General features: G+C 42.9%; 1 protein-coding gene across 1 annotated transcript in view; it reads right to left on the bottom strand.

Annotated features, from left to right (window-relative positions):
• The window catches only part of UMODL1 (uromodulin like 1), a 44,993-nt gene extending 30,444 nt beyond the window's left edge, over nucleotides 1-14,549 (bottom strand). The window contains exons 1-8 of the mRNA XM_032180834.1: nucleotides 14,357-14,549; nucleotides 7,094-7,255; nucleotides 6,582-6,688; nucleotides 4,440-4,632; nucleotides 3,378-3,518; nucleotides 2,453-2,572; nucleotides 519-773; nucleotides 235-347 (exon numbers count right to left, since the gene is read on the bottom strand). Coding sequence (XP_032036725.1) covers nucleotides 235-347; nucleotides 519-773; nucleotides 2,453-2,572; nucleotides 3,378-3,518; nucleotides 4,440-4,632; nucleotides 6,582-6,688; nucleotides 7,094-7,255; nucleotides 14,357-14,534 — 1,269 coding nt within the window. The 5' untranslated portion in view covers nucleotides 14,535-14,549. The remainder of the gene's footprint in view (nucleotides 1-234; nucleotides 348-518; nucleotides 774-2,452; nucleotides 2,573-3,377; nucleotides 3,519-4,439; nucleotides 4,633-6,581; nucleotides 6,689-7,093; nucleotides 7,256-14,356) is intronic.
• Between the last annotated feature and the right edge of the window lie 4,161 nt (nucleotides 14,550-18,710).

The following is an 18,710-nucleotide window of genomic DNA, read 5'->3' as shown; positions in this document are numbered from 1 at the left end:
TTTCTAATTCCTTTGCTCTTCTGTAAGGGAAAATTCTCATAAGCTCCATTGCTAATAAGACCAAGGGCTTGATCTGTTTAGTCAGTTGGATTTTGTTTTAATTATAAAGAAAGGTCATAGGAAACAATATTATAATTTCCAGGGGACATTTGAGCCAGGCACAAAATACTCTATTTCATTAAATAAATTCTAAATTGAAGAAAAATACATTACCCAGATATACTTTAGCATTACCTCTGTAAGCAACAGTCTTGAAAATTCTTCATATGCTGAGCTACTGGCGTCACGGAAATCTTCAGTGAAATTATAGTTGAGAATCCTCATAGTAACACCAAATATCTTAGCCTCTGTAAGACACAACATCAAAACACAGATTGACAAAGCAGAAGAGGAAAAGATCTGGTCAGAACTGATGCACCCAGATCAAAATGTTAGATGCATAGCCCAGCACTGAGAGCCAGCAGGAACACAGTGTCAGTTTTGGATCTATAGCTACCATCACCTTCATGGCTATTTACCTGTTTTAAGATTTTGATGGGAGATGCTGTTTTTTCCACAGGTTTCATAGCTGATCTCCACTGAATACATCACTCCTGCTTCCAGTCCAGACACATTCATTTTCATTTCCTCTGTTTTCAGGTTTTGTACAATCTCCTTGCCCTTGAACACTTGGACTTGGAAAGTATGGTTTAGCGTAGACTCAACATGCCAGGACATTTCAAAACTATTGCTGGTGACACTGAAGATTCGGTGGTTTCTAATTGCAGAGGGATCTATTGCAGTCCCAGGAAGAATCATCACAGAAAAAGCAACATTTCTTCTTTAAAGCACTGTGATATCACAAATCCATTATACACAAGCACTTTGACAGTCAGTAGGGGAAGATCCTCTTTACATTATGTCAGAGCAGATTTGGTCCCCTCATCCATGAACCATCCCACTAGACTGATTAATTGGGTATTTACTCTTTTTATTTCTTTTTACTATATATTTATGTGTTGAATCTCTAGTAACATTAATAACCATACAGTGAGCTACAGGCTCAGGCAGCAGAAATAAGTTTGGAAGAGTGAATCTGTGTACTCTACATGTCTTTACACCTGCTTTGCTTGTCACTTTCATCATTAAAATGCACCTCTTCAGGCAAAGGCTGCCTTGATTTATGCCTGGAAAAAACCCACAGATGGCAGCTTTTACAAGCTGAGGGTGAAGCAGGGGTGAGCATTTTACCTATTTATGCCATGCTAGTCCAGCACAATCATTGTCACATCAATGGGAAAAGACAGAACCCTTCAGAGATGATTCCTCTCCTCAAAGGAGGAGGAGGTGTCTAAATCGGGCAGGGTGTATTGCCTTCTGGCAGGGCCTGCCTGTCTCCACCAGCTAGAGGGAGAGCTGAGATGATGAGGACAGACTGGGCACACCTCCTGTAGACAGCTGCGGTTGGGTAAGAAGAACATCAGCCCCCACGCTAAACTAGAGACCACAGCATGCTGCTGCCACAACATCCATTCTTTCATGCTAATGGTTAGCCTCAGGCAAAGGGTTGTTTTCTTCAATTATTTCAATGGAACACGGTTGTTTCCAGGCTTCTGAGCCAGGTCGGTGCCAAAAGCACTAACGACCATACCACCCTTGCTCTAGAAGGAATTTGGTCTAATTCCTTTAGTTTCAGTTTGGATCAGAAGCTGTGGATAAAGATGAAGGTCAAGAAAATTCAGCCTGCCTCTGCGAACTAGACAAAGAACTACTTAAAGCGATTTCCTCCCACAAGAAGAACAGGATGTTGTTAAAAAAAGATTGTGACCATTCTCATCTGAAAGGACTGAAGTCACTGATACAAAGATAACTCTGTCAGGCTTTGTTTCCGTCACAGTCCCTCAGACAGCTGTAGTGCATAGCAGGGAGCATTCACAGAGGCTAACTTAAATACAAGGTGGCTGTGGCCAGGTTCTTTGACTCATGCCCCACCAGCATCTCAGTGGCCATGGCCAGCAGGAGCTCAGGTGGCAGATCCTCCTGTACCTCAGTGCGGGACAAGCCCAGAATGTGCATTCAGCAGAGCCCAGGGACAAGTGAGTGGTGCCAGCCTCCTACAGCCCTTACTGGTGTGCTTCCTCATGCTGGAGAATTTGGATTACCTGTGGAAGAACTTGTGCTTGAATAGCACACCAGGCACCAGTGGATCAAGCCAGCCCCCCTCTTCCAGCAGCAGCCGTGGGGGTAACAGTGGGGCTTCTCCAGGGCTCACCTCACAGCTCCACAGCCCCTGATCCAAGTCTCCCATTACAGGACCCTCTCTCCTGCTGTTTCTGTAGGAGGAGATTCACTCCAAAACTACCATCAGCTTTTGTGAACACCCTCTTGTAACTCAACTAGCCCCAGGAAAAAGGGATCACAAAGCGCCTGAATTAAAGCAAGACAATATGCATTCAGATCCAAAGTTACTTACAGCACCCAGCATCTGTAGATTGGTTAGTTGTGGACAAGAGACTCAAATTACTTATAGATGGAGAGCTATTGCTAGCAGTAATGGGATCCAGCTCTGAGCTTGGAGTAGACAATGCCATGCCTAAGGGACAAACAGCATTATCGAAGAGTTAAAGCATTCCTAACAAAGCAAATCCAAAGTAATACCATTCACATTTTCACCAGCTGAAGAGTAGCAATAGAAGGAATATAAATAGAAACGAAAATAGACGTATTATCATATCACACAAGCAAAAAGCAATACATTATCTTAATTTTTGAGATTAAAGGATTGTTAAATTGTTTTCTAACTAGAGCATTGGATCTGCAAGCACTGATTTATCTCATTATCTTTAAGCCTATTAGCAGGCTCATTGGTGTCTGTTGGCTGTAAGTACATGCCTATATTCGTTGCTGAACTGGTGCTGAGAATTATTTCATGCATCGCTGAACTCCAGCTGCCTCCAGCAGAGGACTCGCTAACAGTGCAGCAGCTCAGGGTGGGATTGGACAGCCACGGAGTGCAGGCTGCAGTCACGCAGTCAAAACAGGAAGGAGACTTCATGTACAAATAGCGTCACTAATCGTGTTCCCCCGGGAGGCTGGGGACATGTACTGACAGTCAATGACTTGCTCTGAGAAGCAGTCAGGGTCTGAAGCTAGAGGTATTGGCAGGTAAGGACAGCTGCAGGTGAGGTACGAGAATCAGCCTGGAACTTTTAAATGAATACACTGCATTTTGTCATGAACAGCTAGCAAGCTGGCTTATACTGTGTATTCTTCCATCAGGAGGAGAAAGGGCACTGCATGCTCCAGAAAACTTTACCTTATAGTTGCTCCTGCAGTTGGCAATAAAGCCCAGCAGAGACTTTCTCTGTTCTTCCCAAAGTGGCACCTACATTTCTTACCATCCTTTCCTGTGCTCAGCTGCTGAGTGTTGACATCTGCATGTTCATTCTCAGGGTTGCAGCTGTAGTAACCCTCCAGATTTACACAGGTGTTTTGCTTAGGACAAGCGTTGAATTCAGCATAGGAGCATTCATTGACATCTAAGAAGAAGAACAACACTTACACGGATACTGACAGCAGCATCAAGACTGCAGTGCATGTAGACCTGCTCTGGGTAGGATAAATTCTGTTTAAATAGGCAGTAACTCTGATCAAGCAATTCCAGGTTTATGTGGGCACAATGAAATCAGAATGTCATCCTTCCCTGAAACTAGCCCCCATTCGGTTATAACCTCATCACTTTTTAGTCAGATTAATTGGGTTAAGATGGCAACTAGCAGCAGCTCTGTCTTACAGTTTCAGGGTGCCATCCAAACCTGAGAGAAGTCAGTGGCAGGGGAAGGAGATCTACCCAGGGATCTCACTGAAATCTGGCAGGAGTTTTCAAAAGTAAATACAGAAATAGAAGTGATGACAAATAGTGCTTATGGATACATTTCAGGAGGGAAAATATTCAGATGACTATGCAATAATAAATAGATTAAATTAATTTAAACCAAACACATTTAAATATTTACCTAACTTTTAAAAAGTAGGTTAATAAACAAATACTCCTTGTTTCATGCAAGTATCTGGAAGCACTACAAGTCCATAAAAACGGAGTATATCTGGTTCCCAAGAATACTAAAAACACTTAAGAGCCTATTTAGTATGACTAGTGATTGTGCTACAAACTTGAATACCTTTGCTTTTTCATATGAAGTAGAGCTATGCTACTAGGAGAAAATACATTTATTTGAGGAAGCAGAAGTATTCCACTCCAAACTATTTATTCCAAAATTAACTACAACCCTCTCTTCATCCTATAATATCTGGGTTACAGCCATATTTGCAAAGGTTAGAAGATCCACTATACTCTGTTTTTGAAAGCCAATTGATAGTCATGTAGACAAAATCCCAGGTGAAGAGGGATGAAGCCCCCTGGAAAGGCTTCCCTCAGTGATATGATTGTAATAATTAACCTTGTACATCCGTGTCAATAACTTCATAGACACGCTTCACAATGTCTTTCAAGGAAGAAGAAACCTCTGCTAGTGGAGCTGGTTGATGCAGTCCGATGAGAACCTGAGATGCCACTGTCCCAGAGTATATTTCTGCTTGGTTACTCTGGATATGGTGCACAGAGGCATTCAAGGGCTGTAATGCACCAGTAATCTGGAAAACAGGTGAGCAAACACTTTGGTATCTCATTTCTTTATCAGTACAGCTGTACACAAATGAGACATAATCTATGCAATGAATATCACCAGAAACCAAGTGCAGAAAGCACCAATTCAGAAAATTCAGGAAAGCAACAACATTTAGTTATATATTTATGCAAGGTGAGCTCTTCTTATTATGACATTTCGCAAAAGAGTTACATGTAACTACATGTAAGAGTATAGTAAATCCAAGTTAAGGAAGATGTGGAGCTGCATGTCAGATCTTACGTGCTTAGGCAGGATATAATACAAGAAAATATGGAAAAATCTCTTTGACATGTAATGCTTAAACACCAAAATTGCCATAGACAGAATATACTTCAGACAGGCTTTTAAAGTGCACCCAAACTGTCCAACACTCCCCATGTCAAGCAACTAAAAGGACTGCTGGCAAAGGGAATGGAAAGAAAAGGGAGAAAGAAAAGGGAAGAAGGCTGATACTGAGAACTTGGAGAGACCCAAGGACTGCTCATTGCAACTGGGAGTCAGAAACCAGAGAAGGGTGGTGGTGATGGACTGAGCATTAGAAGTCAATATAGCAAACAAGGACTGGAAAACATTCCTTTGGGTAGTGGTTCATTGCTAATCTTCATTTCTTATTTTCTATTTTTTGAGTGCTCAACTCTGCCATAACTTGCTTTAGACCAGCTGTAAGAGTCCTAGTATCAGACCAGTGTAAGAGTCTTAGATCACTGCCCACTGCTCCTTGCCACACAGGTACCGGGCCAAGGTTTCTCACTTTTTCAGGGTATCAGAAGTGGGAATTCAGGTAGGAGGAAGGATTAAATTCATGCAATATCCCCACACTACTGCTACCATCCATATTCTCCTGGCTGTCAGTGCTAAACTGGTATAGGAGAAGTTTCCTTTGCTACTTGCCCATACCTACATAGAAACTGTGGAGGAACAGAAATAAAAACAGTGATATAGAGAACTTTCTTCTTGGGTACCTTTCAAAGGCCATGTCCAAGCCTAGTCTTCTCCATGAGGTGGTGACATGTACTAGGGAAAAGGCCTGGAGGGTCTTTGTGCAAGTTCATTGATGCCTTTCCTAATTACCACTCAATGGACAGAGAGATCCCCCTTGTCCAAACGTAGCTGTAGTTTGTAGCTTGGCTCCCTCCTGTAGACCCCTCTTTAAAGAAGTGGGCCAGAAGGGCAAACACCTCACGTGTTTATGGTTTGGTTGTTATGGTTTGGTTTTCTTTGGTTGCCTCAGTTTCTTCCTCCCTGTGGTGGCTGGGGCGCTGAGAGGCAGGCCGGGCTGCTGCCCTGTGGGCCTGCTCATGTTGTTACCATGGCCACTGCTCATCCACGCAGGAGGCAGAGCCTCCGACTGATGGAAAAAGCAATTCCCTGCTGTCTCCTGGGGCGCTGCTGCTGTGGGAGAGGTGACAATGAAATGCCCTTGCTCCAGACAGGGTCCCTCACCACCAGCCTAGGTTCTCACTGGGTTCTTGCACTGCACAATCCACCTTCCATGTAGCTCCCAGTGTCATGGATCAGAGCTCTCTCTTGAAAGGTTCAACTCAAAACCAAGCCATGCAGACCATGAAATCCAGACACGGTCTGTCATAAACTTAAAACTGAGCTGAGCTGAAGCTGGAATAAAGCAGGAAAACTATTTCAGACTGTGAAAACTTTCTCATCCTCCTGGCAGAGACCTGAAAAATTTACTATAGAAGCTGCTAGATCAATTTTACTTGAGCCCTGTGAGGATGAGACTGACATTCACCAACCAGCAATACATGAGGGCCAAAAAACAGGGTGAGCAGCTGGCAAGGTGGTATCCAGCTCAGAGGACCATGGGTTCCCTCCTGGGCTGAAGCAAGTGGAAGTCAGCAAGTAATGGAGACGTAGACATGATGGGCAACACACGAGTGTGCCTGAGTTTGTACGTACCATGGAGTGCAAAAGGCGTGAATGGTTCAGAAGGTGGGAATCCACTCTGATTAATTCATTAAAATCCATCTTCACCAGCACTGTCACGTTGTACCAGAATATCCTTTCTGAAGCATACAAAATAAAACAGCCAAGTCATCTGAGGTAGGATGCTATACAAAGCTACGGAGCTGTAGGCAGGCTCCAAGAAACCAAGGCAAACTTTAACTTTGAGGTTATGAAGGGCCCGTGTGCAGCCATCAGCTACTGCTCCAGTCACCATATGCTGCAGACAGCAGCATCAGCTGAGGAGGAGAATCTATGTGAGGTCCAACAGACCTGCAACACCCCCTGCTCAGCCTCACAGGCACAATCTCTGAGAACGAATATCCTGGAGCTAACCCAAGGCAGATTCCCATATTTGTTTTATGAAGAGCTATGGTAACAGTTGTTGTTCTGCCCACTCCCACCCTCAGAAGGAAAAAATAAGCACATTTCTATTAGAAGCAGTCTTGAATTTATCAGTAACATACCCTCTGGCTTTGGATCCACACAGCCCTCTCCTTTGGATGAGTTGCAGCACTTTTTAAACCCTGGACATTCAGCATCGAACGTGCAAGGATAATCAGATGTTTCCATATTCTCCATTGGACAGATACCAGGTCTTGAGGCAAATACACTGGACCTGTTAAGTGCTAAGTAACAAAAACATTTCTGAGAACAAAAACACAGAAAATTGTTTCCATAAAACCGTGCCATTTAATTTATAGCAAACACTTCCTCCTCATTTTAGAAGTGTGTCTGTTCTGAGGTTTTCATGGGGACAAAACGGGAGCCTAAATGCCTTTATTTCATTTCAGAAGTGTAAAAGTTCTCAGAATTTTCTCACATTCGTGACATTTCTGCTACAGAAATATTGAACTGATAATTTTCCACTAATGACAATGTATAGACAGATAGATAGGCAGCATGGTAGATTAGATAAATAAATGGATTCTAAATGTGGAGAAATCGGAGCACTGCAAGACAGAAAATGTACGTGGTGCCAGCTATGACTAATCCAAATGCTGAATAACCATCAAAGCAAACAGGTAGTGTCTACGCTAGAAATCAGAAGTTTTTATTTAATCTTTTCCATTCATTTTGTGGTTACAATTTTTTGATCCTACAAATTCTTGGTCCATTAACCAGGCAATTAAAGTCAGCCTAGAGAAAAATAAAAGTTACTCCTGTCATAGAAGGTTGCAGTGTGGGAAAACCACATTTCAACATAATAAAGTCCACAGCAAATGAAAGGTCTATAGCAAACTATAGATCTGTCATGAGCTGCCATTTCTGAGGGTTTCCAATTTCTGTTATCCCAAGGCTCTGAATAAAAGTAAATCTGAGGTTTCTGAGAAGCAGAAGGGAATAATGAATCTATGACTTTTGGCCTCAGCAAAGTAGGCTTCTTAAAAAGGCAAATGATACTGATTCATCAAGTTTTAAACTAAATCTCTGTCACTTGCTGCCACATGCACATGCCAAGTCCTCCTCTCCTCCAATTCATGCTAGACTGGAACTGATTGCAAAGAGCCTTGGCAGATACCATAACTGATCTCATGCTTAGCACTAAAAATCCTCAGTTCAATCTGCAGTCCATGGCATGCAGAACTCAACACATACAATTTTCAGGCACTTTTGCATCTGGGCATGCAGTCATGTTTGCATTAAGAAATAGTATATTACCAACAGTGGTTTTAGTATTATGGTCTTTGCCTTCTAGTGGTCCCACAGTACACTTTTCAAGGGTCTTGGAAAGGTAATTAAGAAAATTAATTATCATTTAATAATAGGGGCCCACACCGCTGCTGAAAAGCGTGCCAAACCCCATAAGCTGGGGAACAGTGAAGGCACAGAGTTGAGACTCTCAGCAGCATGTAGGCTATTTGCACATGTAACTTTGAAGTTTTGCATGCAGAATATATAGGACAGCACCTCTGCACACTGTTATATTGCATTTGATATACTCTATTTGTATACCCTTTGTATAGCCAGTGAGCATACACTTTAATGGGACTGTGAGCATCTTTCAAGTAGAGTTGGTGTTAGACCTACAAGAGCTCTGGGCAGCAAATAAGGAAACTCTACTCTGTACAATCTGACCCAAACTACTTCTGGGTCCAGCAAGCCCCGTAGTCCTGTTCTGCTTCCCAGCATGGATCGGGACCCTCTGCTTCTGACTCTGGGACTGGCGCTGCAGGTCATTCCCTCAAATGGGTCCTACTGCTGGAAAGCCTCTTCCTGATGAGCCAAGTTTACTCTGGTAAACTTGACTCAAGCATTAAAAATCTCTCAATCTCTAAGATTCAGGTGCAGTTCCAGCAGGTTTGAAGTTCAAAGCAGCTTTTTCCACCCAGGTCCTTTTCTGCCACGCTGAACTGTGGTGTAAATGGTTTAATGGGTCACGTGCAATCTCAGAAAACACTATTGTGTCCTGGCTGAGTGCCACCCTAGCCATTTATCTAAAATCTAAAGGTCATCATTTTCGCATCAGCGGAAACTGGGATGGATTCACATCACATTTCTGCCTAATCACGCCAGATGCACTTTGCAAATTTGATTTACTCTTTCCACTTTGATCATCTTTGAGGATGGTCACCCAGAGCTACAACACTAACCAAGCAACACGGCCAGCACCAGGGAGCGAGCTGGGCAGCTCATCCATCAGTCAGACAAAGTGTGGACTTTCTTCTGTTATCTGCATCATTGTGCAGAAGGAGAAATGCAGCACTCAGTGCTTAGCAACTGAAAGCAGTTACCAACCTGTCCCCAGGAGAGCCACTGGGCTGGGAGATAGGTGCTGAGGGACAGCACTGGCTCAGCTGCAGCTTCTCTCTTCTCCCTCCTTCCACCCAGAGTTACCAGGCTTCACCCAGAGGGTGTGGCAGAGCAGGGGGCCAAAACTCTGAGCTCATCTCAGGCATCAGAAGGTGAAGACAAATCTATGACAATACAGAAGGAGCTCCTGGAAAAGCCTGTTGCAAAGGCAGACTGACAGTTTTCATCACACAACCCTGTTTTCAGGGTCTTTGAGCATTGCTAGCCTTTACCTGCTCAGATGGATATTGCCCACCCTGTCCAGGCCTTAAATGGGATGGAGGGCAAGGTCTGGATGTGCAGGCTCGGCATCTAACAAACACCCAGTGCCCTTTCCCATGAAAAGCCTTATTATTCGCTGCAACATATCCAGGAGCCGGGGGCTGAGATTCAGCAAGGACACAGCTGTGGGACGACGGGGGAGCACGGCCTTCCAAGCACAAAAGCAGCCTGTGCATGCTCAGGAGAAACTTGTTGAAATGTAGCCAGAAGGGGCTGCTCCCACCAACATCACCATGACGTGGCCATGCTCTGCCACGGTGCCACTCGTACCAGCAAATGATGAGAGCTGGCAGGGGCCCAGGGTGAGCCCACAGCCATCCTGGGGCTTCGTGCAGTTGGAAAAGGCACCAGGTGGTGAGCTGAGTGGGGCAGATAGCTTGCAAGGAAAGGCTACTAAAGAGACTGGAATTTTGCTGTGGAAAGGAGAAGGCTGAGGGGGATGCAATCAGGGTTTACAAAATCTCTGGTGACAGCCCAAGCAGTGGGGACAGCCATGCCACAAGTCCCCGCTGCCCTGGTTAGACCCAGCATGCATCATCTGCACACAGGGGCTGAAAGGTCCCAGCCCTGCTGGGGAGCTACCTGGACACCTGAAAATAAATTTATTATTATTATTATTATTATTATTTTACTTTACTGTTGTTTTTCTGAAAATCTAAGGAAGTTATTCACATAAAGCATTCTCCAAATGAACTTTGCAAATCAAGTTCTCTCATTAAGAAACTCCAGATTAAGGGTGTCTGGGCCTTCTTATTTCAGCCTTTTTGTACACGTGCCAAAAAAAACAACCTCCCTCACACTGATGCACTGACGCTGATGCACTCTTTGTCTTCCTGGCCAGGGATCAGTCAGGGTAAGATGGCAGATAAGGAAGAAGACTCTTGCCTGAAGCTCTCTGGTTTCACCTTAGGTAGCATCGTAGAAGGTGGGTGCCAAACCAGCCACCAGAAGTAACCACACATCTGACCTAGGCAGACAAAACCTGCTTGGAGAATTGGACCCTGCCTCTGCCTATAAAAAAAAAAGACATGCAAAATACTGGAGAAGTCTCCTGCAAGAAGCTCATAACCACCTTTCTGATACATGAGTTTCACAGGTCCAGGAACCAGATCCACAGCTCTGGGATATGCTCAGCAATCAGAGGCTGCTCAACCATCACCATCAAGGGCACAGGGCTCCACGCTCCAAGCACAATGGTGATGAAGGCAGCACTAGGCACTCCATGGATAAAAATAAATAATCAAAGAGTAGAAATCACACCCTCGGTGTCTCAGAGTGGGCACACGGAATGATGTGATCCAAGTCTCGCTGCAGTTGTGAAAGGCAGAAAACCTCCCTCTCCTCCCACAGGCTTCATGAAGATAAATTGCTGTCTGGGCATCACCCCGGGATTCACCTCATGAGGTGATAAATAATTCTCTGTTCAGAGAGAGGCTTAGAAGAGCACTGAAACACGCTGTGAAAGCAGAGGCCAGGACAGCGCTGCTGGGATGCCCTGTAGGGGGGCTGTTGCCCCTGAGCACCACATGGAAATGTGGTACTCAGGGCAAGGCAGCGGGGTCGGGTAATTAACAGGGTTTATTTGCATGCATAGGCAAAAGGAGAGGAAACAATGATTGTTTTTATTTAATTCTAACTTTAGAATTAATTCTAGCACTTTTAGAAATATATATATATATTTTAAAGTTAAAGTAGTTTGTGTGTGTGCACACATATATAGCACCATCCTAACGGACTGATAGGCAGCTAGTGAGAACTACCAGAGTATCTTGACTCGTGATATAGATATTTTTGCCCCAACAGTAAATAATAAGGAAAGCAGAGCCTGTCGTATCTCAGGCAGGGATAAATGTTTCCTTCCAGGAAGAAAGCGAGGGGAATGGCGAGGACCAGGTTTCTCTGAAAGGTCATGCAGACCCTCCAGCTTCTGGTAGGATGGAGAGTATGCCAGCATGGATAACATCAAGAAGAAAATAACGGTAGTTTAACAGCATGCTGTGCTGTAATTTCAGCAGTTCCAGTTTCTCTTTTCATCATTTATTTAAGACTGTGTCTAGACAGTGCATTACCATTCACAGAACATATGACTAATGCCCTGAAAAGCAAAGATACTGGAATAATCTAAACAGAGAAATTACCTAGAAGCGAGACAAACCCTTTTATGGTTTAAAATATTCCAAAATCTACTTTGACAGGAAAAGAGTCAAGGTGACCACAGTATTTCATGGACAACCCTGCCTAGAGTGTATATCAACAATGTGGCAAGGGTGGATCAGAAGTTCTGCAGCTAAGCTTTACAGGAGATTTACAGATTTGTTAATGTTAGAAAAAATCTCACTGACACTTCTCAAGCCTAACATTCCTTCAGAGGTGCTTTTAAAAGGCATACAATTGTACCGGAAAAAAAATATTTAAAGTGTTACCAGGACGCCTTCTTCTCCACCCAAGAAGGTGATCTTGAATTCTGGCGGCTCTGAAGCACTTTGAAAATCATGATCCCTCAAGGAGTTCCTTGTGCAAATAGAAGCAAACAGAACTAGCTGGCCACCCTTCAACATCTGTCTGACACAGTTATTTTCTTCTACTAGGAGATCAACAAGCAGTTTTCTCCAACTGCTTCTGTGCCTTGTCATTGGATTAATTTATTTACACTACGCATGTGCACACATGCATGCAGATGCATGTATTTGAAATGACCTTACTGAAGTTGCTATTCAACACTAATTAGATCTTCTGGAGAGTTTTCCCAGCCTGTAACTGCTGTTTGAAAAACATGCATTATCAGCAGTGGGTCCTATGCCCGTCAAGCAAGCTTGCCTGGAAATACCATAACATGCAGGTCAAATTGTGCCCTGGCTGACACTCCACCACAGCCACGGAGACAAAACAATTGCAGGATACAGTAAGTGAGGGATGATGTGTGCCTAATTATGCTTTTCTTCTTCTTCTCTTGCACATTGTTTTAAGAACAAATACAGCATAACAACCACTTCTGTGTTCTGACCTTTCTGTTAAAAGCATTTTCCTGATAGATACAGTATTCTACTAGCATATGTTGCAAAAAAATACCTTGCAAAAATGTTTGGAGGTTCATTTTTCCAATGTTCTGAAGCAATTTAAATGTAGGATGAACACATTCTTCTCGGTGCATTCCATGACAAGACATACAGCTCATACCCTCTCACATCACATTATATGACCCAATGCAGGAGCAGGTCTGGGGACATTCCCATAGAACTGAGTCAATCAAGTCCTGTGACCCAAAAGGAGGATCAGGACTGCAATAGGACCTTTCCTTTTTGATCTTTTGTTACAGTGTCGACACTATATAAATTACCACAACCATAACGTGAAAAGGGGAAATGGAGAAATGCAACGTCATGCAGAAAACAGGAGAAAAAATTATGTCTTGCAGAAGTGTGCTGGATGCTGGAACAATCCAGTGCTGTCCTATCTAATCCAAGACCTACTCCAAAATCAATCTAAGACTAGATCTTGGATTAGATAATCTAGTTCAGAATAAAAGCATACAACTTTTAATTAATTTAATTAATTTTTAATTAATTAAAAAATTTAAAAATAATTGCATGGGTATAACTTGAATCTTCTCAAATATATATAATCTAGTGCAAAATGCTACCTGAATATTTTTTTCCAAGTACAACTCCAGCTTGACTACAGATGTTCTTAAAGGACTTAATATAAAGAAAACTAAATTCCTCTTTTATCAAAAAGGTTTCACGACACCTTCCACTCCATTGTAATGCTATTGAAATCATATCAGTTTATACCAAACTTACTTGAGTAAACCAATACCCATTGGGACTTTGTCACAGGAACCCTTTGGAAACTTTTTGGAAACCCATACTTCCCCAGGAATGTCTTCCACCTGTGACTCAAGTCTTGCTAAAAATTAGGAATTTCTTGTTTATAGCTGCTAGTTCTGAAGTGGGAAGGCAGAATAGCTTCCATCTTGAGTCAAAGATGATTCCCAGGTAGAGTCCTGTTATAACTCAGAAGTTAGATCAGATCCACTACAAGGTTCACTACTTTCAACAACATAGCCCTAGATAACCAAGGAAGCACCTGAGAAAATGGGCCCTAACGTAGCTTTGATAGGAAGATGGTTGGTACCATCTTCCCCAAGGCCACAGGTTGTTTGAAATTAACACCAAAATTGAGCTAAAAGCCTGGGAACTGGCCTTGCTCCAAATGAAAGGAAATATTATTGTTAGTGCATCCTAAATTACTTTTGAGAAGAAAGCTCCTAGAGTAGATGCAAGCACACTGGCAGCAGACACAGCACACATCAAGGCTACATGAGTTATCCCACTTGGCCACAGATTTTGACCTGGGCCAGGACAAGTACTAAGCCCTTCTTGGGTTGACAAACAAGCTCTTTCTTCTTGGTCACCATGAACTGGCAGGAGTTTGTGAATAAGGCTGGCAAACAGGAAGAACCAGGAGCATTAGTGTTTCGTGTTTACTCCTTCCCGTGTTGGGCTGAGTTTACTGTGGATTTTTACAGACTCACTCATTTCGGTGAACAGGAACATATTGCCCAGGGCTGAACTAAGCCTTTACATGTCTCAGTTTACATGAATCCTACTCTAGCAGAAGCTTTTATATTAACTATTAATCTGACTGAAACTTACCTAAAGAGCAATAGAGACCAACTTGTTCATATCCTTCACAGCAATCTGTAAGGTTGGTGGTCTCAGGGACTTCAACTGTATGATATTGTGTTTTATAATATGTCCGGGGACATACCATCCACGGGATCCATCCACCACAGGAAGTGTTCTTCTCATAGGACTTTTGGTAGGCAACCATCTTAAACACATTTTTGGTCAGGCTATAGTTGCACAGATGATAGCCTAGCAAAGAGAGGCCTTTTTCTAGAAGAAAAATAAAAATTAATATTAGTAAAATAAACAGGAAAGAGAGGGATCAGTAATAACTTGTCACCCTGCAGCATAAGTTCCCTGCAGTGTCTAGTTAAATATGCTGTTATGAGAAAGCAGTGACAGCATCAACACAGATGAATGACTTCCAGGGAGGCTGATGTTAGGAAGAATGTTACTTAAGAAAATGGACAGAAGAAAGGATTAGTAGTGACTGCTTGTCATGGGAATCATTTCAGTCATAAAACGATCCATATTGGCAGAAAATTCAAAGAGCTCTCAGTGCCTTCAGGTACAAAGCAGAAAAAGGGTAATTTAACTCAAGTACTTGTAAAGTAAATTAATACACATTAATAGATATTAACAGTGGAGCAGAATAGGCACTTCCAGAGCAGTCATCCAAGCACTTTAGATGTCCACTCCAGGCTCATGCTGCTGAAGGGTTCATCTGGCTGTGCTGACTATAACTGGAAAGAAGGGTGAGCAACTCATGGGCAGATGAGTCATGGGAGGTGTCTGGAATAAGACATCCTTCAGACACCGCCCTAGGCTAAAACTGTGTGCTCATACATCACCGGGGAGGACTTTCAGGTATCTGAGACAAAAGGTATTCCTGGAGCTTCTGTGTTGCCTGCCTGCATTTGTAGTAGACAGTATTAGACCAGGTCCTCTGAGAGATGCTGCAGTTCCTTCAATGTAAATGGAGTTAGAGATAAGTTCATTAACTACATAATTTCATACCAGTTTGAGAATGGGGCTCAATTTCTGAGGTTCTGAAACTGCTCACAAGGAGTATTAAAGTTAGTTTTGTTACATGCTTTACTTAAAACTGAAGTATTTGAGCGGGAGCAGTAAAAAGAAAACAACACCACCACAGATGGGATTGAATTAGCATTGAGCAACCTACAGTCATCTTACAGACATTAGGCTGTCCCTTAATAAGATGTTATACAAGCCATGGGTCTGAGTCACCCCATGTCCCATTTGGGAAGGAGACAGGATAGAATTAAAAAGGCCTTTATCATCCTTGAGACAAAGCAAAAGATACTTTAATAGGGGTAAATATGATTTAGCTGCAGAGATTCGAATGTGGTAGGATTGTTTTTTCTAAGAGCTCTTAGGGGACCTGGGCCAGTCAACACACGGACTAAAGCTAACATAGCATACACAACAAGCATAAAATGGAAGTATTTATGGTTTATCTTATTTGTACAGCTTATTTCTTGCCAGAGAAGATGAAACATGCAAAAACAATTCAAACAAAGAAACAAAAAAGTTACTCAGGCTCTTAGGAATCATGTGCTTTTATCATGTTTAGCTTTCCAGATAAACAAATAATATATGTGCAATTAGAACAGGACTGGTAAAAGAGCTTAGAACAGGATTATGCATGTGCAGTGCAAGGACAGTCCAGCAGAAGTCATGGGACAGATGCCGTAGGCCACAAAATGTCCCTCAAGCTGGTTCCACCAAGTGACTCAGAAGGCCTTCCTCCAGGAAGGAGGACAGAGGTCTGATCATGAAAGTCCATAGCCAGCCACAGCCTCCCTCCCCAGCTGAATTTAAGACATCCCTCAGGGAGAAGGGAAACAAGAAAAAATCTGCGTTTGGGAGCAGAAATCACAGATCAAGGACTGTTCTTCCAATGCATGTGACTGATTACCACTTTATATCAGGCACAAGCAGCTGAGTAAGGAGAGCACTGGAGACCGATGTTGTCAGTGCAGAGCTGAGGCTGCAGCAAAGGCATAGCACTGGAAAGCTAAAAATTCCAGAGTCAGCTGAGCTGGCTTAGGCTTTACAGCAATGTGCAACATAAATACAGGTATGAAACTGAGAATAAAATGGTATAGAATTAGACACAGTTTATAATTAGAAGCTACAGCTGTCATAGCAGATATGAAATCATATTTCATTCTTAAACATTGATACTAGCTATGGAATGAGGCTGCCAAAGCCAAAAGAGAAGGTCTGAGACATGGCTCTGGAGGTACAGAAAGATACCCTCCTGGAAGAGGTTAGACTGAAGGTGACAGGAGAAGGTGCAGCACCACCAACCTTACCGTCACCCACCACATCGATCCAGTTTAAAATAAGTTTTGGCACTCACAGCATTCAATTATTTGCTGACAGCAGTTTCCTGCTGAGCAATGTGGCTTAGATCAATTTGGGCTCCTTAGCAAATTGGCTGTCAGTTCTCATTAGCCCCCATCTATGGGATTATGGCACTATCAAGCGGAATCAAACAACACCGGCTGCTTTTTCCAGCAGCACATAGTTAATAGCAAAGCAGAAGAAGGGAGTCCCCTACCATTGGCAGTGCTATGTTAGTCATCTCTGGGCTTCATGTTTTTATCTTAGCAATCACCAGCTTTCAGCACTGGCAGGAAAAAGTATTAATTTTATTGTGTTAAGCAAGAGGAAGAAAAAAAAACAAAAACCTTAAAGCACCTGTTTTGTTAATAGAAATAGATACTCAGGAGAAAGGCTGCAAGGGAAGCCTGTGTTAGGAGCAGGCTGCTCAGGACTGAAAGTCAAACCCAGAGCAGAGCCAGAAGCTGAGAGCAGGATCAAAAACTCAGCAACAAAAACAAATAAATAAATAAATACAAATAAAAATAAATAATAATTAAAAAGATGGCTTTTACACCACAGACTTAGTTGCAATTCTGGAAACCTCACAAGAGCTGCTCAAGGGCCAGAAATGTCACTGTGAGCCGAAATCTGCAAAACCTTTCACTGGAAGACAGCAAGAGCCAGAGATGAGCCCCTCTCCTGCTTTGCCGTAACCTCAAAAGTAGTCTGTTGGAACAGGCTCACAGAAGGCAGATTCAAATGCAACTTTAAAAGGCAGAGGCTCTGAAACATGGGGAAAAAAATGCATTGAGAACTCAGTTTTTCTGGTCATTTCAAGCTCTTTCTAAAATCAGAAACATTGACTTGAAGCAGCAGCAGAACAGGCATTCTGCTGACTCCCGACCTCTAGCAACAGCTTTTTTAAATGTGGCTTTGACAGGATAACAGAAAAGTTTGCAAAGCTTTTAAAAATATGGTTTTGATTTTAACTGAGACTCAAAAAACCTCTTAATTAAAAAAACACAATAAAAGCCAGCCAAAAAATCACAATCTTTTTTCATCTAAATAAATCAAACCAGAAATTAAGAATGATTTAGGATTTAATATAGCAGTTAAAACCCGGCAACTGGATTAGTTGTTTTTTCTTTTTTTTCCAAACTACAGCCTACAACATAGATGAAAGTTAAACACGTCACCTACGGTCTCATTTTATGCATCTCTCAGAATTTGCCATGTACGCTACCACATAATTTCCTCCAAAAGTTTATTCTGAAGACAATTCTCATAAAAATGTGCACATTCCTGAACATAAAGCAGAAATCCTACTCATTTACCTGTGGCACAGAGGAAAAGACAAGGCTTTTGCCTGAAGACTAGGATTTGGGCACAAAAGATGAGGCTTTGTTTGGTTAATTGTCAACAGAGACTTCATAAATGGTCGCTGCAATGCTGCCAGCTCTTTGGAGAGGGCCACTACTTTATTTATTTGAGATAAAGAGATATCCCACACCCAACCCAAGCTGTCCTACAGAATAACTGTGGTCCTCTGCACTGGTTTGCATCACTCACCTGTGATTTCATTTCCCCTTCCCTGCTGCGTGGCTGCCCAGAGGATGAGAACCAAAACCAGAGTAGGGACCCTGGCCATGGTGTCGCCTGGCCAGGATGAGCCCTTCTTACTGCTTCGTTTGCAGGGCAGTCCAGCTCAGTTGGCCTCACTTTCAGGCTTTTGGATCAAGGGAAACTGTGCTGTGTTTGTTCTCCTGCTGCAGGTGGGTGATAGCTGCTAGCAGCAGAAACAAAGGGACTCCGGTGGGAATTTCACCGCTTCTCTCTCGTTCATGTTCTCCCCTGGGAACCTGCCTCTTCTGCCTGCCCGGCTTCACCTCCCTGCATCACTTTGAGAGCAAGGCATTCCAAAATTCCTGGTTTAATCCATGGTTATCCCTCGGAGCACTTATTCCCTTTTTGCCTTGAATACCTGACAGTTAGGAGATAGGTTTATGTACCTCAGCTGTCAGGTATATAT

This window comes from Aythya fuligula, chromosome 1 (genome assembly GCF_009819795.1).
Source record: "Aythya fuligula isolate bAytFul2 chromosome 1, bAytFul2.pri, whole genome shotgun sequence".
NCBI classification, from domain to species: domain Eukaryota; kingdom Metazoa; phylum Chordata; class Aves; order Anseriformes; family Anatidae; genus Aythya; species Aythya fuligula.
This window is presented reverse-complemented; position numbering and strand designations above follow the sequence as displayed.